Source organism: Tachypleus tridentatus, chromosome 11 (genome assembly GCF_004210375.1).
Source record: "Tachypleus tridentatus isolate NWPU-2018 chromosome 11, ASM421037v1, whole genome shotgun sequence".
Taxonomy (NCBI): domain Eukaryota; kingdom Metazoa; phylum Arthropoda; class Merostomata; order Xiphosura; family Limulidae; genus Tachypleus; species Tachypleus tridentatus.
Genome location: NC_134835.1, coordinates 94338660 through 94359799, shown reverse-complemented (window position 1 = coordinate 94359799; position 21140 = coordinate 94338660). Strand labels below are relative to the sequence as shown.

The 21140-nt window shown below is 34.4% G+C and overlaps 2 protein-coding genes across 8 annotated transcripts in view; one reads left to right on the top strand and one right to left on the bottom strand.

Moving 5' to 3' along the window:
- Positions 1 to 2968, top strand: part of LOC143232808 (uncharacterized) — a 56972-nt gene extending 54004 nt beyond the window's left edge. Inside the window, exon 8 of the mRNA XM_076468713.1 lies at positions 2780 to 2968. The gene's annotated coding sequence lies outside the window, so the exon portion shown is untranslated. The remainder of the gene's footprint in view (positions 1 to 2779) is intronic.
- LOC143232805 (uncharacterized) overlaps positions 1 to 21140 on the bottom strand; it is a 90912-nt gene that overhangs the window by 13126 nt on the left and 56646 nt on the right. For 4 of the 7 annotated variants that reach the window (XM_076468701.1, XM_076468703.1, XM_076468704.1 and 1 more), the window contains 5 exons: positions 7965 to 8196; positions 4828 to 5059; positions 3639 to 3826; positions 2657 to 2935; positions 107 to 2253 (listed from right to left, as the gene is read on the bottom strand). In XM_076468701.1, coding sequence (XP_076324816.1) covers positions 1631 to 2253; positions 2657 to 2935; positions 3639 to 3826; positions 4828 to 5059; positions 7965 to 8196 — 1554 coding nt within the window. In that variant the 3' untranslated portion in view covers positions 107 to 1630. Of the gene's footprint in view, positions 1 to 106; positions 2254 to 2656; positions 2936 to 3638; positions 3827 to 4827; positions 5060 to 7964; positions 8197 to 21140 lie in introns of those variants that run through there. The other 3 variants (XM_076468706.1, XM_076468705.1, XM_076468708.1) reach the window with 1 other exon arrangement.

Here is a 21140-nt window from a genome sequence, read left to right as displayed (position 1 = left end):
GACTAAATTTACCAACTATATTTCTTAATGTACAAAATAATGATGTTAAGATTAAAATTCAATGACAATTTCTCAATCTTTTTTGTGCAAACATACTAAAAATGTTACTAAGCAGTAGTTTATTGATGAGTTCACGATGAATACATTAAATTATGGTTTTTTTAAAGGATCTAAAATACACATGAACTTTTCTAACACATGCTCATTAAGTCTGTTACTTTCATTAAATTTGGATATCACTGTCTGATATCAAGAAATAAATCCAACCATACAAAAACGTAATTGCATAACTGATACAAAATTCAATATACTTCATAAAACAAACAGATATTGACATATTGCAAATATATATTTACAGATAATTAATACTGAGTTCAAAAAGACTTCTGCATGTAATATATTCAACTTTGAGAGTTGTTTAAGTAGCAAAGATTGGTCACAATGTTCTTGATGTATAAAAAAGCATGGCATTCTAATACAAAAACTGGATTGATTAATATTCATAATCTTGAGAGAAACTTGTTCAAAATTAACTTTGTTTTTATGGGAAAAAAACAGAATATGGTACAACAAATATCCTAGACAATAAATCAATAAGATTTCAAAAGATAAAATAAAAATTTCTGTTGATTCACTCATTTTTTTTTCTTTGTTCACAAGGTAATTACACAGTGACACAAAAAGTGTTTATAAAGCAAACAGAATTTACCTTTTACACATACTGTGGGAAAATACTAAAAGTGGTATATTGTCAAGGGTAGTAGGGCAACTGTACCTCAGATTTCAACAAATGTATGAGCATTTTAAATATTATTTGAGAGTCCACCAAACTCTAGGTCACTGGTTTTGTGTGTTAATATACAATCAAGAACACTATTATTTTGTGAGATTTAATGGCAAAATGATTTATTTATTGAAATCTCTAATTTCTACAATATCAGTTTTAAGTTAGTGTAAGCAAAAGTTGACAGCTTATTGATAAAGTATATCATTGTTATTTAAGTATGTAGTTAATACATTATATTTAATTTACTTCTGTGAATAAAATTTATGGGGTTCTATCTCTAAGAAACTCAACTTCATTTGCAGTAACCAGAGATAAGCCAAGTGATAAAAACAACTGTCACACTAAAATGTTTTTATGAAAGCTTTTTGATGTCAACCTGTTATTAAGAACACTTTCAAATAATTTTTAGAATGGTTCTTCACCTAGATTTACTGAAGCATCTCTAAAATACTTTTCTCATGCTAGTTTAGTTGAAAAGTGTTTCATGCCACTAACTGGTTAAAGCAAAAATTAACACACATACATCAAGGTTACTGTTTGATGTCAGTTTTCATGAATATCAGACTAAATGCTCATACATATGTAAACACATGCAAACAATACCTCATTACAGTAGAACCAGTCATTGCTACATGTATTCTATGTATATATAAGTGTAATGCACTATTTTGATGGCAAACTAATACATAATACTAGTCACACTTTTATTGATTCTTTTACTGCATTTAATAGAAAAAAAAATCAATATTCAACCAATTTTATGGATTTTCTACCAAACAACTTTAATTTTGAACTCTTTACTACCTTCATCCAGTTTAGTAACTACAACACTCAATTTAGATATTATGGTTTTTTGGCTGTATCCATCTCATTATTTTCCTTGATACTAATATCAGAGGGTTCCTTCCCACCTTTTCCTCCTGTATCCATGTCAAATTGAACAGAACTATTCAGTTCAACTTCATGGTCACAAGAGCTAAAATGTTCTGTTAGCTCTTTTTCAGTGCTATCAGAAGGGTTTTCCAGGTCTGCAGTCAAAACTTCCTGTTCTTTATTATCTGCACATATGTCAGAATTCACTTCCAGCATGTCAGGACTATTTGTATTCATAACTGACACAGACGTAATTTTCTTGGCTTTATTACTCTTATGAAGTTGAAGACCTTTTGCTTCAATTTCAGAATAATTAGAAAACATAACAGGTGCTTCTTCTGTTTTAATCTTTATTTCATTTCCTTTTCTTTCACCTTCATTATCAGGAGAGTCTATCTCACTTCCTAATTTACTAGTTGAAGATTTCTCTGAGTCTTTAGAAGTGCTTTCTTTACCTTCAGTATCCATGCTTGCAGTTTTTAACAAAGCGCTCTTACTACATCTGATCTTCTTCTCTCTTCCTGATGTAGAAGGTGGTTTCCGAACAAGGCCAAGCACATTAAGCATGTGCAGAGGCTGTTCATTGGAGCTCTCTATAAAGAACTTGTCAATTATAGCTATATATTGATTTACACAGTATATAGTAAAACCTGAAACCTATACTCACAACTCCACACCATCAAACAAATGATAATTTACTGTAGTTAAGTTCCTGTGTTTAATATAAGCTCAATTGTACTTAACAATACTCATAACATCAATAAGCTATCACTTATATCACATTTCAATTCTCATATCTGGCAAATCATCTTACTGTTCATGGATTTTTTAAAACTCTTTACTCTTATCAGTAAATCTATGAAAAAGAATATTATTTAAGTCATTAGAAAGATTGCCAGACTATATTTTTATGATATAATCCTTAGTTTCTTCTCATCTATTGGTATGTTATGCTGTTAGTAAAAGCAAATTAAAAATTAATTTATAAAAACTAACCTGGTTTGGAAACAGATGAAACTTTCTCTGGAGAAGACACATTATCTATTGGTTCAGTGTTTACATCATTTTCTGAACTTGTATTCCTCCATGTTTGAACTCTTGCAAAACTTTCATTAATAGATTCCTCTTCATTTGCATCTAATACCACCAGTGGTGGGAAGAAAGCTGACTGTGGCTGAAGTCGATTACTGTCTGGTTCCTGTTTGATAGTGGCTGCTAATGCTTTGGCCCGGCTTGGATAGCAGGATCTCTTTCCACAAACAACTAAATGTTGAGCTAAAAATAAAACAATGCCATTATATCACATTCTTTTTGATAGGTAACTTAATTTTAATAATACAACTTTGATATACATAAGACTTTTTAACTACACCTGATTTTCAAAACATATTGAAATTAAGTCTTTTATTAGTACAATTATACATTTACGGTCAGTATGAATACTTTGCAGACCTAAACAATCACTCACTCTGTGATTTATTACCATGTTCATAACTCTAATTAGCTAACAGATTTCAGCTTATTAATCTAAAAAAAAGTAAACCTAAACTATCTGAATTTAGGCTTAGAGATATAACTGCCATGATATTCTTAAGTCCTACCATGCTTTCCATATTACTAGGTATCAAAATTGGCCAAACAGTCTTTTTACTTTTCCTACATACATAACCAAAATATGAGCAATGTTACTTGCAACCCACATTTCCAAATGGCCATTAACAGGTTTACATTCTAATCCCACATATCCAATTAGTTATCACATTATACATTCAAAAGCCAAACACTGAATGTTAACTTACAACAAAAATTAGAAGCTTTAAACACACTGGTAATTACACAATTTTTCAACAAATTACCAGCTATTCAATAAATACTTATTTTTACTCCTAATGTCTGGCACTAATTGGGAGAAACAGATAAATAAACTCAGAAAACAAAAAGTATAATACCATAACTAAAGTTTATTTCTTTTTTATACCTATATCATTTCCATTTATAGTGTTGTATCCACAAATACAGAACATTGGTCCTTGACAATAGATTGGCTTTAAGTTAATCAGTGAAGATTTCTTCTTGTTTGATATGGAATTGTGAACAACCATATGATTTACAAATGCTTTGCTACAATTTGTGGCATATCCACACTGGCTACAACTCATAAACTTCCTATGAAAAAAAAAAAAAAAAGGTTTGGAGTACTATCATATAAACATTTATATCAATAATGTTTATAGTTTGCTTATTTGTACAACAAAAAAAGGAGCTTTCACAATTGAACTCTAATGTATACACTATTTTTGTTAAATTAGAAGAGCTCCATTAAAAATACTTTGATACACCTAGGTTAAATAAAGTCGAGCTAAAAAAGCTTAAAATATTTGTTTGTTTTTTAATACAAAGAAAGCAAGTTTTAATAGATTACTAGATTATTTAATGCACTGAAACATAAAACAAAATTTAAACTTAAAAACTTTTTTTTAATTTGGAAATGTACAAGACATTCATTTAACACATTTTGAAAGCATATAATGAAACTCAGATATCCTTACTGCACAAGAACATTTCAATGCTTAAGAAGTTAAACATTCAGCAGGTGTTACCATTAAATGAAAAGGCAATGTTAAGTGCTGAAACTTACACAGAAACATTTAGCAGTTGCTGTCATTAAAGGTAAAGACATTGTTAACTATTGAAACATACAAAACAATATCCAGCATCTGTTGTAATTCACTGTATGGACAATTTTTACTACTTAAACATGCTGAAGTATACACAGCAATATTCATCATCTGTTGTAATTCACTGTAAGGACAATCAATGTTTACTATTAAAAAGTACTGAAATATACACAACAGTATTCAGCATCTGTTGTAATTCACTGTAAGGACAATGTTTACTATTAAAAAGTACTGAAATACACACAACAGTATTCATCATCTGGTGTAATTCACTGTAAGGGCAATCAATGTTTACTATTAAAGTGCTGAAGTATACACAGCAATATTTAGCTTCTGTTGAAGACAACTTTTACAATTAAAAACTGATTGAATATACACAGCATCATACTCTAATATTTATTAACTTTCATAGAATTTACTAACAACTAAATACACAAGTCAATATATAAAAATGAAATCATTAAGCAGACATTAAAATAAGATTCATACCTGAAGTGTTCATCATCAATAGTACCCTTGCACTCTATGCAGTGCAAATAAGATGTGTCATCCACAAGAACAATGTCCACGTACTTGTCTTCTGATGTTTTGAACATAACAGGTGAACTAACTTCTTTTGTTATAGGGGATGTTTTACCTTTACTCATCTTCACTGTTTTTACATGTGGATCTCTCACCACTACATCTTTTTCACTTTTCTCGCACTTCATTCGGATTACACCTGCAATACACCAACTCATCCATTCAGTATGAACCATTTTACTTTAATAAAATGTTTTTATAAAAACATGTAAATCTCCACGATCCCAAATGTTTCTAAACATAATTTTATGTTGCAATCAAAATTGATTGAAAATTTTAGCAGTGGTAGTGCTCTTATTGTACAACTTTTCTCTTATTTTTTATTTTTTTGCAAAGTTATCATTAACAAGAATATCTGATATGCATAATTACCACACTGACAACACAATTTACAAATATTTACCAATTCCATGTGAAGATATACCTATCTACGTGCTTAAAAAAACAGGGAAAGTTAGAAAAAAAGAAATTGAACTAAAAACAATTTTCTATATTTAACTGTAGGTCATCATATTACATTAAAACTAGTATCCTAGAAACTCAGTATCGATCAAATTATTTCAATACTCCCCTTTTTTTAACAACTAACTTGTGAGGCAACTGGACTAATTTTGTAACTTTTGGTAACAAAGTAGGGTCTAAATATGATAAAGAAATTCAGAAAAGTTGGAATAAAATATAGAGATCTGGAGGGCTTAATCTTTTATTACTGTTTATTTCTAGGGGTACAGTTGATGTTGTAACTTTCAATTGCCATGAAGTTAAGTATTCTCACCACTCTGTGCATGGCTGTGCACATCTGATAATTTTGTGAACATAATCTATCTGTAGGTAGACATGCATTTCTTAAGCCATTTGAATTGTTTTATTCTACTTTTTTATAGCTTGTTTTCTCTGCAACTGGTATCACATTCATATTTGCTGCATTAGCACATAAAGCATTTTCTCACTTTAAACTTGCAAGTAAGATTTAAATGTGATGCTGCTTATATGCTTCAATTACGTGCAATCTTGTAAGAAAATCTATTGATTGTTCTGTGAGAACAATTCCCAATTCAAATTCTGTAAGAATCTTTACAGATATTATATTACAATAATATCATAACCTGTGGTAAAATTTAATCAAAATATTATCTATATATATAAAAAAAAAAGTCTATTTCTGGCTGACTCAGAAATTCAAAGTAAAATATAAACAATAATAGATTCTAATATTATCACAGACTCAGTCCTTGGAACCAACATCATAATCATTTTGTGCTTGTTACAGTTTTCATGCTATAACTTTTAAGTTAGTAAGCATAACCTTGCAGATTATCAGTAAACATTACAATGCTTTCACACATAAAAATATCAGAACTTTTATAAAGTCTTGAGGTTTGTTAAACAATGTTCTTCTCATACCTTTTTTCATTTTGTATGTTAGATATAGGTAAAATACCAGGTAATTCTCATTTTAAGATTAAAAAGATACTTTTATGAATCAGAACATTTTCCAGTTTCAAAATCAAAGTCCTTATTATGTCCAGATAGTTATCAAATGTTTCATAAGGAAAATATTATATTTGTTATTTCCACAAATGAATCTCTGTATGAATTCAGTCGATTCAATAGATCTCATAACCACCATAAAGAAATAATTATACCTTACATCATTTTCAATCTAGAATGTCTAAAATTACAACACAAAAACATAAATGTTTAGACTGAATAGGTTAAATCTCATAATACTACATATTTACTATTCTTATCATATTGACCCCTCAGCCATTCCTTGCTATCAATACAGAAGATGCATTGACACAGCACATGTTACTGTAGCAAATAATATAAAATTGAAATTTAGTCATTACAAAGTGACCCTGTGTTGGCTGTGTCTCAGTAGTCTAGTCTCTTGTAAGATACAGTCATGTTTTAATTATTATACATAATGTATATAGATTATTACTATTTAGAAACAAGTTCTCTATCTTATTTTTCTTAAAACATAGGACAGTAAATATAGAAGTAAAGCAATCGTCTCTTGTAGTGATGACCTTTGTATCTGTTCACTGCTATGCCTTTTAAAATTTCATATATGGAGGATGTGAAACAAATTCTTTTTTAGATTTTACATACACATTTGAGTAAACAAAAAAATCATAAAATACCGTATCAATACCATTGATTTACATTACAATCTATCAAGTTTAGTAACTAAGCCATATTTGTGTTTAAAAAAAAAAGTGAAATTTCCAATAGGCTAAAGACTCAACTTACCACCATAAAGGTTTGTCTCAAAATAAAGAGAGGACACCATTATATTTTAAAATGGTTAAGAAAGCCACTAGGGGGGACATTGAGTTTTTGATTGGTTATTAAAATGTCATATATAGAAGTAACTGCATATAAGGACTGTTTCCAAAAATGGATATGAGCGGTGCGACTGTGTTTGATTCAGTACATGAGTGATATCTCAGGAAATAGAAAAGATAAGAGGTTTGTATTTTATATTCCAGTTTTTAAGTATTAGTACTTGGATTCCTAATTTGTAACAAAACTACAGACTTTATATTTTTACATCAAACACTTCTAATTTGAACCAGTTTTGCATTCAATGGACCTTTGACCAGTGACCCACCTGGAAAGAGTTAACATTTATTTACCATTCAATGTGTTTAACAATACTTTTAATTAAACAAGCACAAGGTAATTTATGATATAAATGAGTTAAACCACTAAACATAACATTATTGTTTCTAACAAATAATTAATACTAAATATTTTCTACTGTAAGGTGCATCAGATATAACCAGTGTTAAGTATTTGGTTACATATTAAGTTATGCCTCAGTAATTGTGTAAAGAAAGAAGCAGAAATTGAAAAAACACTAAAGCCCTGGTTAAAGTGCATTAAATCACACTATGGATATCAACATTATACATGTTAACAAAATATGTATTATGTTTTAGAAAATAATAGATGTCAATTATTTCATTTTGTAATCCAACATTGAGATTTGTATGTAACAACCAACCACAACAGCAAAAACATCTGAAACTAACCATGTGCTTCAGCCATGCTAACATGATCCACAGCTCGGTGTGTTTTGACATGATTACAATTAACGAAAACCAAGCAGCATGCTGGACACTTGCGAGATTGAGACTTAAGCTGATGTTTCTGAAGATGAAGGAAGAAGTTCTGGGTCATTCCAGTTTTCTGGACAGGAGATATACGAGCACTGAACACCTTCAAGCAGTAGTGACAAAGCAATCTGTCAGAGCCATTGTGAACCTGGCAAATATTATAATAAAAACAAAAATCAATAAGTTAGCTTCAATGAAATATCTGTGTAAAAAACTAAAATAGATATAATTAAAGTTCTATATATGTGAGCCATTATCTTACAAAGAACAATTAGTGCAAATTTCAGATTAGTAATCCGTGAAGACGTTCAAATTAATGTTTAAGAGTCACTTGCCTTGAATAGAACCTGCTAGTGTCAGTATATACAAATCACTTTCTTGTGTGGCCTACTTAGTGTTAAGAAGATTAATTTATTGTGATATGCAACAGTAATAAACTTAATAAACCACAACCAACTTAATTTTAATATCATCCTTAACCATCTCAAACACTACAGTATTAGCAACAAGAAATTCACTCAAAAGTTAAAAACACTGAAAATTTCTTTATCATTTTCTTACAAGCCTTTTCACCAATGGTTTTGTTTATGACAACCTGAACATTGAAAAAGTCTAAAGCTTTGTCCTTGAAAATAAATTTCAACCCAACACTGTTCTAGAATGCCTCACTACATACAAGATCAAATAAATCTTGTGAACAGATGGCATGACAAAATCTAGAAGATTAAATATGATAATGTGTGCTACTTTCATTTCAATTAATAAACTTCGTTTTTGTTATACTTGTAACTTTTTGTCAACTTCACAAACATTAAATCTATATACCTTATTGAAACTGAAAATCTCAAACATAACTTCATTTAAAAAAATAAATTATAGTCTTCCTGATCAACAGAAGTGTGTACCACAAACCAAGTAATACCCAACATTTCAAATCTTACAAACTGCTTGCAGTTAAATAATTTTTAACACCTTCCAAACATAGCTCAAAATGTTTATCAACTGAATGTCTCAAATTACTTTCACTTTTTAAGATTTAAGAGTATCACAGCAGACTTACATGAACATTAAACATTAAATGCATTAATCTATCAAAGATCCAGTAATAGGGCAACAATCTTAACTAAATTTATTTAAAATATAAAAACAGCATGAGTTGTTTCAGAAATGAAAGTCAATATTTTCTCATATTGAAAATGTATATCTGACATATAATTACCTCATCTTCCATAATAACTTTCAATTTGTGTTGCCTTCCATGTTTGAAACTTTTATTCACAACTAGCCTTTAGGTTTCCATCTAACATCATGTGTTTGCACATGTAGCTGCACTGTGCCATCCACACGAGCATGTAACAACCCTCCATCAATAGAAGATGTCCTTTTAGAGCAGATCATTCTCTCTATACTGTAAAGCAAAATCAAGTCTTACCCCTATATACTGTAGAGCACACTCATGAATCCAAAATTAGGAAAAAAAATAAATAAAAGATGCACCAGAAGTGAGAAGTGTGGGAGAGGTAAATATGTATTGGAAATATACTTTCAGTGTACGAAAATGTTAACTTCTGATACAGTACCTTATCAACTCTCACATAATAGCAAGAATCCAATACTGTAAAGTTGGAGGAACCAGTGAAAAAGTTACCTAGGCGAGCACCCATGGAGTGAGATCCTAATATATGTAAACATATAGTATCACATTCATTACCGAGTCCACCGCACCTGTACCAGGTATACTTTTTACCCACTCTAGGGATAACTTGATATATAACCTGGTAGAAAAAAACACCAGCCCACTCAGCAGTATGATATGTCACTTAATGAATTCTTTTTATCATGAGCCAACCATTTCTACCATATTAATTGTATCACCTTAACACTGGTTGTACAAATACCTCTATGTTCTTTCCACAACTGCCAGAAATTATGGTAACCAAGACAGAAACAATATTCTGCCCACTCCTGGGCTAGGTTGCATCAGAATGTAATCTATTGATCAACCCCTGTTCAAAACCCAGGCAGTACTGGATATTTGTGTTCCAATTCATGGTAAAAAGGAGTGTCCCGACTATCTTTATCTAAAGTCCAGGAAGCAGAAGGGAAAAGCAACTTCCATTCCAACAATCAACATGTGTGCAGACCCAGTACACAACCAACACCAGGCCATTCAGGAACCTGATGCTGAGTAGCAGTAGGAAGGGAGAATGCAACAATGGTGAGTCAGCTCTGACCCAAAAATAAGGTGGTGGCAAAAATGTTTCTTATATTTCACAATAGGATGAGGGTCCCTACCAACCACATGTGGAGAGACTTATATTGGCTTGTCATATGCCACTTCATCACCAAACCATCAGGGACTTAACACCCAGGCAGCAGTAAAATGGGAAAAGCCAGCTGGGTGGGTGAAATGCACGCGATGGATTCATCCAGTCCAAAACCAGGTAGCATTGGGAATTAGTCTCCTGGTCCTTACTCTTGTCTGAGTGGAAGTGATCACACTCAGGAGGAAGCCTACATGGTCCATCACACCAGCAAGTACGACTGGTAATTAGGAAGAGCTCTCATATTCCACAGGAAGAGGGGGAGAACAATGTAGTGGGGAATCCAGAGGAATGCAACACTAAAATAGTGCAATGGGTGACCATGATAATCCTATTTTGAAAAGAAGGTCAGTCCTGGTCTATTCAGCTAAAACTGAAGGGATGGGTAGCAGTCTTAACACTGCTTTACGTACGATACTCCACAAGTTGATACAGAATTTTTTTATGACACGATACAATGAATAATCCTCTAGTCATCTTGTGGAACACCCCATCTCAACAGTGAGTTATAGACCTGTAAGATCATATGGTACAGATTTAAAGTTAAGTATACCCAGACAGGCACCACTTGCCACTGAACAGGATCCAGAGATGTAGAAACATACCACTGTAAAGGTAAGGCATGTATAAAAAGAGATCATTCCCATTCAGAGCCAGTAAGGAGTATTTAGAAAGGTTGGTTGATTTAGTGTTTTATGGCACAAAGCAGCTAGGCTATCTGTGCCAAACATCCAGTAAAAAGTTAAAAGTAAATTTAGTAAAATTAATAAAAGGAAATTAAGGTAAAACAAAATATAAATAGCATAAAACCAGTGTTTACATCTGGTCCACAACATTAACAGAAAAACTACAGTAATTCAAGTTGTAAAGGACTTTCTCTAGCATAATTGTAATTATCATAACTCACCAGGAGGAGTAACAGGTAAGTACAAAAATCACCGTTAGTCACCTGAAGTTGGCCTTGCCAGTCCTGGTTCCGAGTTATTTGACGTTATGGCCATTTTCAAAACGGAAAGTAATAAAAAGGTTTTAAAAGACGTTTAGCAAAATTATGATAATAACTCACTAGGATGACTAACAGATAGTTCAAGCAGCAGCATTAGTCACCCGAATGTGGCCTTTCCAGTCCTAGTTTTGAGTTGTTTAATTTTACAGCCAGTTTCTAATTTCAAATCAAACGAGATGAACTGTGATTTTTAAAAGGGAACCACAATAAAAAGTGTAATGTATAAATTAAAAAACATAAATGGCATTAAAAAGATTAATGGCCTTTAAAAAACTAAATACATTACTTAGGTGGACAGTGTCACCATCACCAATAACAATGTCTAACGTTATGGACAAACCTTGGGACAAAACATGTTTAAGATGGTACCATCGATGAGAGTCATAATGACACAAGAAAGTAGAATGTGGCTTATTGTGATCTGAGTGTTACACAAACTGCACACTGGTTCATCAGTTCCAGATAAAAGAAAACGATGAGTTAAAAAACTGTGACCAATGCATAGTGCATAATCCAGTTAGAACAACTTCCTCTTTCCAATCCTTACGGAAGCAAGACAGCCAAAGTCCAATATAAGGTTTTTGTTGGAAAAGCTTGTTTTCGCATTGCTTACTCCAGGTCGACTGCCAACTGGTATCGAGACGACCCTTCAATGCAGGACCATACTCCATGTGTGGGAGAGGCACAGTGGTGATAGTGCAAGAGCAGATAGATTTAGCTGCAGTGTCGACGAGCTCATTCGTGCAAATACCAATGTGGTATCCAGAAAAACTGGATAGCAGTAGAGGTTAAAGAGAAGTGGACCAGTTGGTTTTGAATATCAGCAAGAACAGGGTGTGAACCATCTGAAGCAATTCCAGGGCCAGCAGTCAGTATAAATAGTGCAGTTTGAGTACTGCTTAGCTTCTGTGTAATCCAGGGCAAGAGAAATGACGTACAGTTCAGCAGTGAACAGAGGGGATTCTGCACACAACAACCAAACCATGGCAGAGCTCACACAGTCACCTGATTTTGAACCATCTGTATAAATAGGAATGGAAGGATGGTTCAAAAGATGTTCAGCAAATAGCAGACAGTATTTCCAATCAGGAGTGTCTACTTTCCTAAGATGACTTAAAGATAGGTCACATTTGGGGACTGTAATAAGCCATGGTGGGATAGGCTGACCAGTGCATACAGCAATGTTATCCAAGGACAGACCCAATTCATCCAACTGCACCTGGATACAAAGGCCAAAAGGAGCAATGGTAGACCATCTGTTCTGAAAAAAAATGTCCCACCAAGGAAGGAAAACATAATCCCAGGTGGGATGCTTTGGTAAGGAATGAATTTTCAAAGCATATAGTAAAGACAGTCGCAAACAGCAGAGGTGCAAAGAAGGTTCATGAGACTGTGTGTATAACCTCTGAACTGGGGAAGTGCAGAGCTGAAGTTCTTGATGATGAATAAGGTCCAGCATCTTTAAGGCCGATGGTCTGGCAGAGCCATAGACCAGTGATCCATAGCCAAGTTTCAATCGAATAAGAGCACAATATATCTTTAGCATAAAACATCAATCTGCTCCCCAAATGGTGGAAGAGAGGATGTTCAGTGCTCTTGTACATTTGACCCATAGCTGCTTGATGTGTGGTATAAAGATCAGCTTACAGTCAAAGATAGGCTCCAAGAACTTTGTCTCAGGGACCACAGGCAGCACAACTTCACCGATATGGAGTTCAGGATCAAGGTAAATACACCGTTGGCAGCAAAAGTGCATACAAACAGATTTAAAGAGAGAGAAGTTAAAGCCGTTTGCTGTGGTCCACTTCAGTAAACGAATGAGGGCAGTCTGTAACTGCCGTTCAGTATACCTCATGTTTAACGACTGACACGAGATGTGGAAGTCGTTGAAATAGAGTCTGTTTGCAACAGTGAGAGGCATTTTTCAGTATAAAAATTAATGCCATCATTGAACACAGCCCTGAGGGACTCCAAGTTCCTGTAGAAAAGAATGGGAAAGTGTCAAACCCACACAAACTTTGAATCTCCTGTCTATTACAAATTTTTAATAAAAATGGGCAAATGGCCACGTAACCCATATATATATGGAGGTCTCACAAAATGCCATACTTCCATGTTGTCATTTGAGAAAGGGTTCTTTGATTGATGTTTCAAGTCAAATCAGGTGGTCCATGGTGGAGCATTGTCATTGGAACCCACATTGGGTGGGCAAGAGGAAGTTGTTTGATTCAAGGAACCAAACAAGACAAGTATTAACCATCCTCTCTAAGGTCTTACAGAGACAGCTCGTCAAAGCAATTGAATGGTAGTTGGAAGGAATCTTGGGATCCTTCCCAGGCTCAGAGAAAGGTAGGACAATAGCCTGGCACTAGGCATCAGGAAAAACATTCTCTTGACAGATCCAGTTTAAAAAAAATAGGAAGAGAAGCAGGAGACAGATGGCAAAGCATGTCACAATGTATATCATCAGGTCCAACCAATGAAGGGCCAGTTTGAGTTCCACCAGTGTAAAGGGACGATTATAGTCAAAGAGACAATCAGCTTGAAAGGAAAGAGGTGATTGCTCTGCCTGAGTCTTGATGGCTAAGAAGGTGGAAGAAGAAGCAGAAGTACTAGATACCCAGCAAAAGCTTTCACCTAGATTATCGGTGATGCTCTGGGTATCACCAACTTCCCTTTCAAATCTTGTCCCATATGACTTTGGAACTGGTGGTAGAAGATATGCTGGTTGTGAATTTAATCCAAGATTCCTTCTGGCTTTGACGTCTTACCCACGAGCATGTGCATGGGCCCACTGGAAAGTGATGAGGTTACAGAGTGTGGGATATCTACAGAAAGTATCCCAGGCCCATTTTTGAGCCTTCTGTGCCATGTGGCAGGCAGGATTCTATCATGCACTAGGGTATAGTGTAAACGTGTTGAAGTTTTCGGAATACATTGAGCAGCTGCTTGTATAATACAGTCAGTTACTGCTGCCACACAGTCGTCTATTAATGGCTTACAGAGGATGGCAGGATCAAGTTCTGCGAGATCAGTGAAAGAGGGCCAATTTGGCTGATCTATCTTCTACCGGAGCACGCAGGTCGAGTGGCATCAACCACGGCCAGTCTCTCTCAAGATTATAGGAAAATTATCACTGCCTCATGGATTGTTGTCAACCCTCCATGAAAAATGAGGGAATAATGAAGGGGAGCAAATTGAGTGATCAATAGCAGTAAAGGAATGACTAGGTGCATGGAAATAAGTAGAAGAACCTTATTGATAAGGTTTCTCTTATTGATAAGAGAAAGGTTCCCTATCTACTATCTAGGGAAACCACAGCCAAGGGAACGGGCTTGGAGAAATCAGCAGGGATTGATTTGCTCTACTGAGCAATCCCTCCTATCAATATCAGCACTTCCCCAGAGGGGATGATGTCCATTAAAGTCCCCCAGGATAAAATAGGGAGACGGCAACTGTTCAATGAGAGCATCAAGGTCTGATTGATTATATGTCTCTCCAGGCAACAATTAGAGAGAACAAATAGTGATGATATGACCCAAATAAACACGGATGGCTACTGCCTCCGAGGGTGTGTCAAGTGGCAAAGACAGGATGGGCACATGCTGATCAACGAACAGTGCCACCCCTCCATGCAACTCGTCCATCACACAGCCTGTCATTTCTGTACAAAGAAAACTGCCAAAAGGTTTCAGAAATGTTTCCTGTAAGGAAAGACAAACAGGATGATAGGAAGCAATTTGTTTTGATGTCATTCAGATTAGAACTTAAACCTTGACAGTTTTATTGTATCAGGGTGAACATTTGTATTTATGTGTAGGCAAATTGGGTGGAGAACACTTCTATTTACGACCACGTCTTTTTTCCTTACTGTCCTTAATTCGAGGGAGGTCAACTGAGTTAGCCTTTGCTGTTGGAACGGGATTCCGGTGACTAAGGACATGAACAAATGATTCTTTTGCATCTTGGGGTGGGAGAAGAAGATGTATCCAAGGAAATGCCTGTATCTGAAACCAAAGGATGTGGATCTTGGGGTTTTTTGGAATGTATGTAAGGCACAGAGATAAGCTTTGAAGTTTATTCATCAACTTTTTTAACCATGGAGGTCAAGAGACTTTTCATTTGTTTGGAGAATGATTATTTTGGAGGCACAGAGAGATCTTTCTGCATTCCCAATGTAGTTGTGAAACGAAGTGCAGCAGCATACATCTGAGATGAGGTGGTGGACAGCTATTTTCGAGCCTCAGGATAAGTAATGTTATGAATCATTTTTAAACACTGCCTATCATTTTTCTTCCAACCATTTAGGGCAAGAACGAAAGTATGATGGGTGAGAGCCATTGCAATTGATGCAATGAGGGTCTATTTCACACTTGTAGGCATCATGGCCTTAGCCACAGCAACGAGCACACGTCAAGAAACCACAACATGATGTTTTTGAGTGACTGAACCACTGATACTGGAAACATCTGAGAGGGTTTGGAATGTATGTCTGTACCCTGCAATTAAGATAACTTGCTTCGATGGTGGCATGTGGACGTGGTGGCGTAAATGTGAGAATGTGGACATTGATTGACACCATAATTCCATCTTTGCGAGTGGATATACACCTCACTGCAGAAACTCCTTGGGTGAAAATACCAGCGAGAATCTCTCACAAGGGGATGTTCTCCAAATCCCTCTCAACAATGACTCCTCATGACAAATTCAAAGAAGCATGAGATGTAACCTCAATAGGTATATCCCCATTGGCCTTTAAATCCAAGAGAAGTTCAGTGTGTTGAGATGTGGATGTTTCCATCAATATGTCACCAGATTGAAACTTCTTTACTGACTTTGGAGAGCCAGCAAGTCCCGAGGGGATTTAGAATGGTAACAGGAAAAAGTTGATATCTAGAAGAAAAAGAGATGGCCAGATGATGAAGAAAATGTGGGGCAAAAGTAAGTGGGGGTAGATCGCATAGCAGTTCGTACAAACTCTTTCAATGGGTGACAGAATTGAAGAACCAGAGATAGAGAAGGGGGGCACGCTTGGTAAAGGGATCTAAAAAAGTTGAAATGAATCTACATCTAATGGAGCACAGGCTAAATGGATGAGGTGATTTAACCATCCCATGAAAGTAATAGATGAAATATTGTGATGAGGAATTTCAGTGAATAAGGATATAAAAGCATGAAAAGGGGTAGAACAGGCTAAAGAACACTGAATAATGCAGATTGACAGAGAAAAGTGTTTGGAACAGAATGAGAATGGAAGCTGAGAAATGGAAGACAAAAAAATTCAGGAAGTAGCAATTGCATATACATCATATCTCCTACAGCCATAGTCAAAAAGTAAAAAGAAGGACCTAAGCAAAAGGTGGTACAAGGAACAAGAGACTAAAGAGTCAAAGAGAGGTAGAGTGTAGAGGACAGTAAACAGGTCCAAATCAGGAAAGACTGCAAAACAAGGAGGACAAAGGTAGTAAAGCTAACAAAAAAGATAGAAGAGGAGAATATAGGCTTATAAAAATAAACATTTTTTTTAATTAGGTATATTACCTGGTAACCAGCCATGTTGCAAAGATAAATGTGAAATATGAATGCTTCTAATGGATGGACAAGGAGGGAAGAAGGATGAACTGAACAAGATAGAATGAAGGCTACATGTAAAGAGAATCTGGAACACCTCACGTAATGGATCAGACCAAAGCCGCACATAAAGTTGGAGTGATGGCACTGCTAGATAGAAGAGGGAGAAGAAGACAGAAGGCACAATAGATGAAGAAGTTAGTAGGAGGATTCAAGATGAAGTGTCCATAATGAGGGAAAACATGAGGGAGAAGACAAGTAAAAGGGTATGCATGGAAATAAAAAAAGTTAGGTCTGTCCTAAAAGAATGCATCCCCAGCTGAAGCTGATAGATGAGAAACACAAAACCAGAAAAGGGGAAGTAAGGTGATGTGAAGAGTAGCAAAAACATCAAGAAGAACATATCCAGATTAGAGAACAGCAACATGAACATTTGAAAAACAAGGGACCAATACATAAGGTAGGATCTTGGCAGCACTGAAGAAATGATCCACAACAAGATTCAGAGCACCCTGAATAAATCAAGCTATTAAAAGTACTTGTACAAAATAAGCCTATAAAAGGAGGTTAACAGTGTAGAAATGAGGAAAAAAGAGTCCCCCCAATGATTGCTGATGGAGATAACTGCAGAGTTAAATGTATGTATCACCATGAGACATCTATGGACTATCCTTAAAAAAAAATCCAAAATTCAATGTACCAGCAACAATTCTAAGATATGGATTTAAGGGGATAATATTTCATGGTACCAATAATTCAATTTCATATGAGAGTCAAAGCATATCTCCCATCATGTCAAAGTGACACCTTAGAACACGAGACCTCAATGAGAGGAAAAGGAATACCCACAATGCTCATGGTAACAAAGTACAGCAAAGGTAATCTCTGATTACATCTTCATGAGTATTCACCCATCCTCTGCTATATGAGAATACTCGCTTCTTAGATCACATCACCAGGTCAAAGGTACAAAAAGGTTATTAGCTTCATGAGCTTTGACAGGAATATGACCGGAAAGGATTTAAACAGGACTGCTGCAATTGCAATTTCCTTGGTAATCATTCTCACTAACTTTCGCTGCAGCTATGACATACACTTCTTTGTGGTTCCTTCTTCTAAAGTTATATCCTATAGATCTGCAATCTTGCTACACAAATATCGTTCCAAGGGCATTGCACTGTTCTATAGATAAGAAATCACAAAGAACCATATATATGTATATATACAGATACTAAATATATTGCCTATGTTACCACAGCTTGCACCTGCAACAGTATATCACTACATTTAACACATGCAAATTTTTCTTAGAAAGTTAAAGTACTATCAACAAACTCTGTAGTAGCCTACAGTCTCTCTTCCAACCACATTCACTATAAATTCAATTTATTTTCAAGCAACTTGTAGCTGTGCATATTGAGAGAATTCATACTTCATCAACTTTCTACAAGTCATTCCTCTTCTCTCTCATCTGCCTCAACTTACCTTTTATAACCAATCTATAACCAAACTATACTAGCAGTTACAGATGCTTTCCTTAAATTAACACAAATAGATAAGTTTGTTAACCTATCCTAAAACATCTTAATAATATAAAACTGAAAAGTTCACTTTCTGATATTTATCTGTGGAAATAGTACTCTTATTATATTCACATCCCAGTTGTACAATGTGAACTTTAATGATTTTGTGTTAGAAATATCTCTTATTGATTTTTCCAATGTATTAAATGTGAAACATCAGAAATATAATGCAACAATAAGCATACATTGATTTTTATAGTTTAACTTATAAAACACAACCAAGATTAAGTCAGTGTTTCCACCACTGACTAGCTTACCAAAACTTGCATTTTGTTCTTATTTGATGTCTACTTCAATTACTTTACTTTTTATGAACTAATAATTAATAACTTTTAATTTCTTCCTATACCCCTCAAAAAGATCTACAAGTTAATAAGGTCAGAAACCATTCCAACAACTATTTATCAATTTTGAAACTGGCATTATCATAACTCAGAACAAAATTCAAGTTTTTTGTAATATTTAATTGCAACTTATTTTGTATGCTGCTTTAAATGTTCAATGCTTTGTTTTTCTGTCATAAGCCATAAACCACCACTGAACTTTCCAGCTACAGTCCATTTACAAAAAAAAAAATATGATTTCAAAAAACAAAGCTATGAAAGCCAAAATAATCCATTATTTGAGACTTTTACAGATGGATGGTAAACTAAATATTTTATAGATAACTTAAGTTTTTTTTAATAACAGTTCACTAAAAATTCCTGTTTTTTTTCCCAGTGGAATAGCTTTACCACGGAATATTAAACATATTACTATGCAGTAGAATTTTGCATAAATATTTTTAATATTAGTTTTAAAAGATAGTACTGTTTCATAATATGAACATTTTATTGATAATTTTTAAAACATTATGTTCAAATCTGATTAACAAGTCACTTTATTTCATTGTTGTATATATTTTCATGCAACTTATTTACACTAATTAAAATAATTAAGCTTCTATTGATGGAAATTCTGTCTGATTATCAGATTCACCTCAAAATTGATATCCAATTAGATATTTGTTCCACCCTCACTACATAGAAATGTTTTTTGTTTTTTTTTCAGATTTTATTTGGAAATGTCTTCACGATCATAAAACACAGTTAAAAACTGATTAAGTGTTATAAATGAAAGCAGTGACACATGGATGTCAGGAGAGCAGTTCACCCCATATGACAGCCAGGAGAGGGGTGCCATTGAGAGAGTTGAAATACCAGTAAAAGTTTTCAAACCAAATGAAAAATTTGCTGAAGTAAGAAAAAACATTTTAAATATTCAAACTATTACAACAGCTTAGTGTTAATTTCCATTATAAAATAAATTTTTATTTTTACTGGCAATACAAAATTTACAAACGAAAATTAAATATTTGATAAAAAAATTACATCAAAAAAAAACTTCTGTTAACGTTTTTGAGCATAGCTAGCTGACTGCAACTGACATTCCAAGTCTTGTTCACTTGACACTGTCACACCACATACACAAGGCAATGGATCAAATTCTGTCAATGTTCAATGTTATTCAGCCAAGCAACAAAAGAACTTCAGAAGTGTATTTTAAATCTAACTCAGACTTTCAATGAATTCTCTGATGAAAATAGCAGTGTGAAAGTTGAACAACTTCGGAGGCATTTGGAAGCTGTCCAAATCAGCATTAAAGAGGCAAAGAAATTATCAGAAATACAGTTTCTAGAGTTTACTGTGAAATGGGATTTTTGTGAATCTCTGCCAAGCTTGTCACTGTGTTTGAGATTCTGTTTGACTGTCTGTGTGAAGGACGCTTTTCCAAATTGAAATTGATAAAAAATGACTTTCGCTCAACCACGAGTCAGATAAGATTAACAAATCTGGCTTCACTTTCAGTTCAACATGAATATGCAAAGAATGTGAATTTTAATGAAATTATTGATCAACTTAGAGAAATTAAGGATTGAAAGCAGAGATTGTGAATCCTATCTATTTACCTTTGAAGAATAGACTAAGCATTGAGATTTTATTTTCAGTGTTTTTTGTATAAAATAAAATGCAGTATTAACTAGTCACTTAATTTTTAACGTCCTGCATTTTTCTTATTTCCAATTAGCTTATGCCAGAACTGTGCTGTTTAAAAATTTACTTGCAAACATGATATATTTTAATGTGTATTTGAATTTTAAAATCATTTCTGGGGGGGTACAAAAGGAAGAATCCACCCTGGGTATCAAATACTTTAGTTACAGCCCTGAATGAAAGTTACATTTATGCATGTGACTTGAAATAATATGATCACCAGATTTAAACCCCATCGAACATCTTTGGGACGAGTTGGACTGACATCTGCGACGGCGACAACCTTAACCGCAGACTCTACCTCAGCTTGCAGCAGCTTTGCAGGCTGAGTGGACAGCCATTCCACAGGATGTGATTCATCATCTCATCGCTTCCATGGGCAGGAGATGCCAAGCAGTTATTGATGCTCACGGGGGCATACTTGTTATTGACGTTGAGTGACGTTAAACTTCACCTAGTGAGCGTGGACTTCGCCTTTGCAGACTTTGGATGTTCAGCAGTGAATATGCAAAGTTTCACACATGTCATACAGAACTACCCGGAATAAACTTGTTAACAATTTGTCTCATATTTTG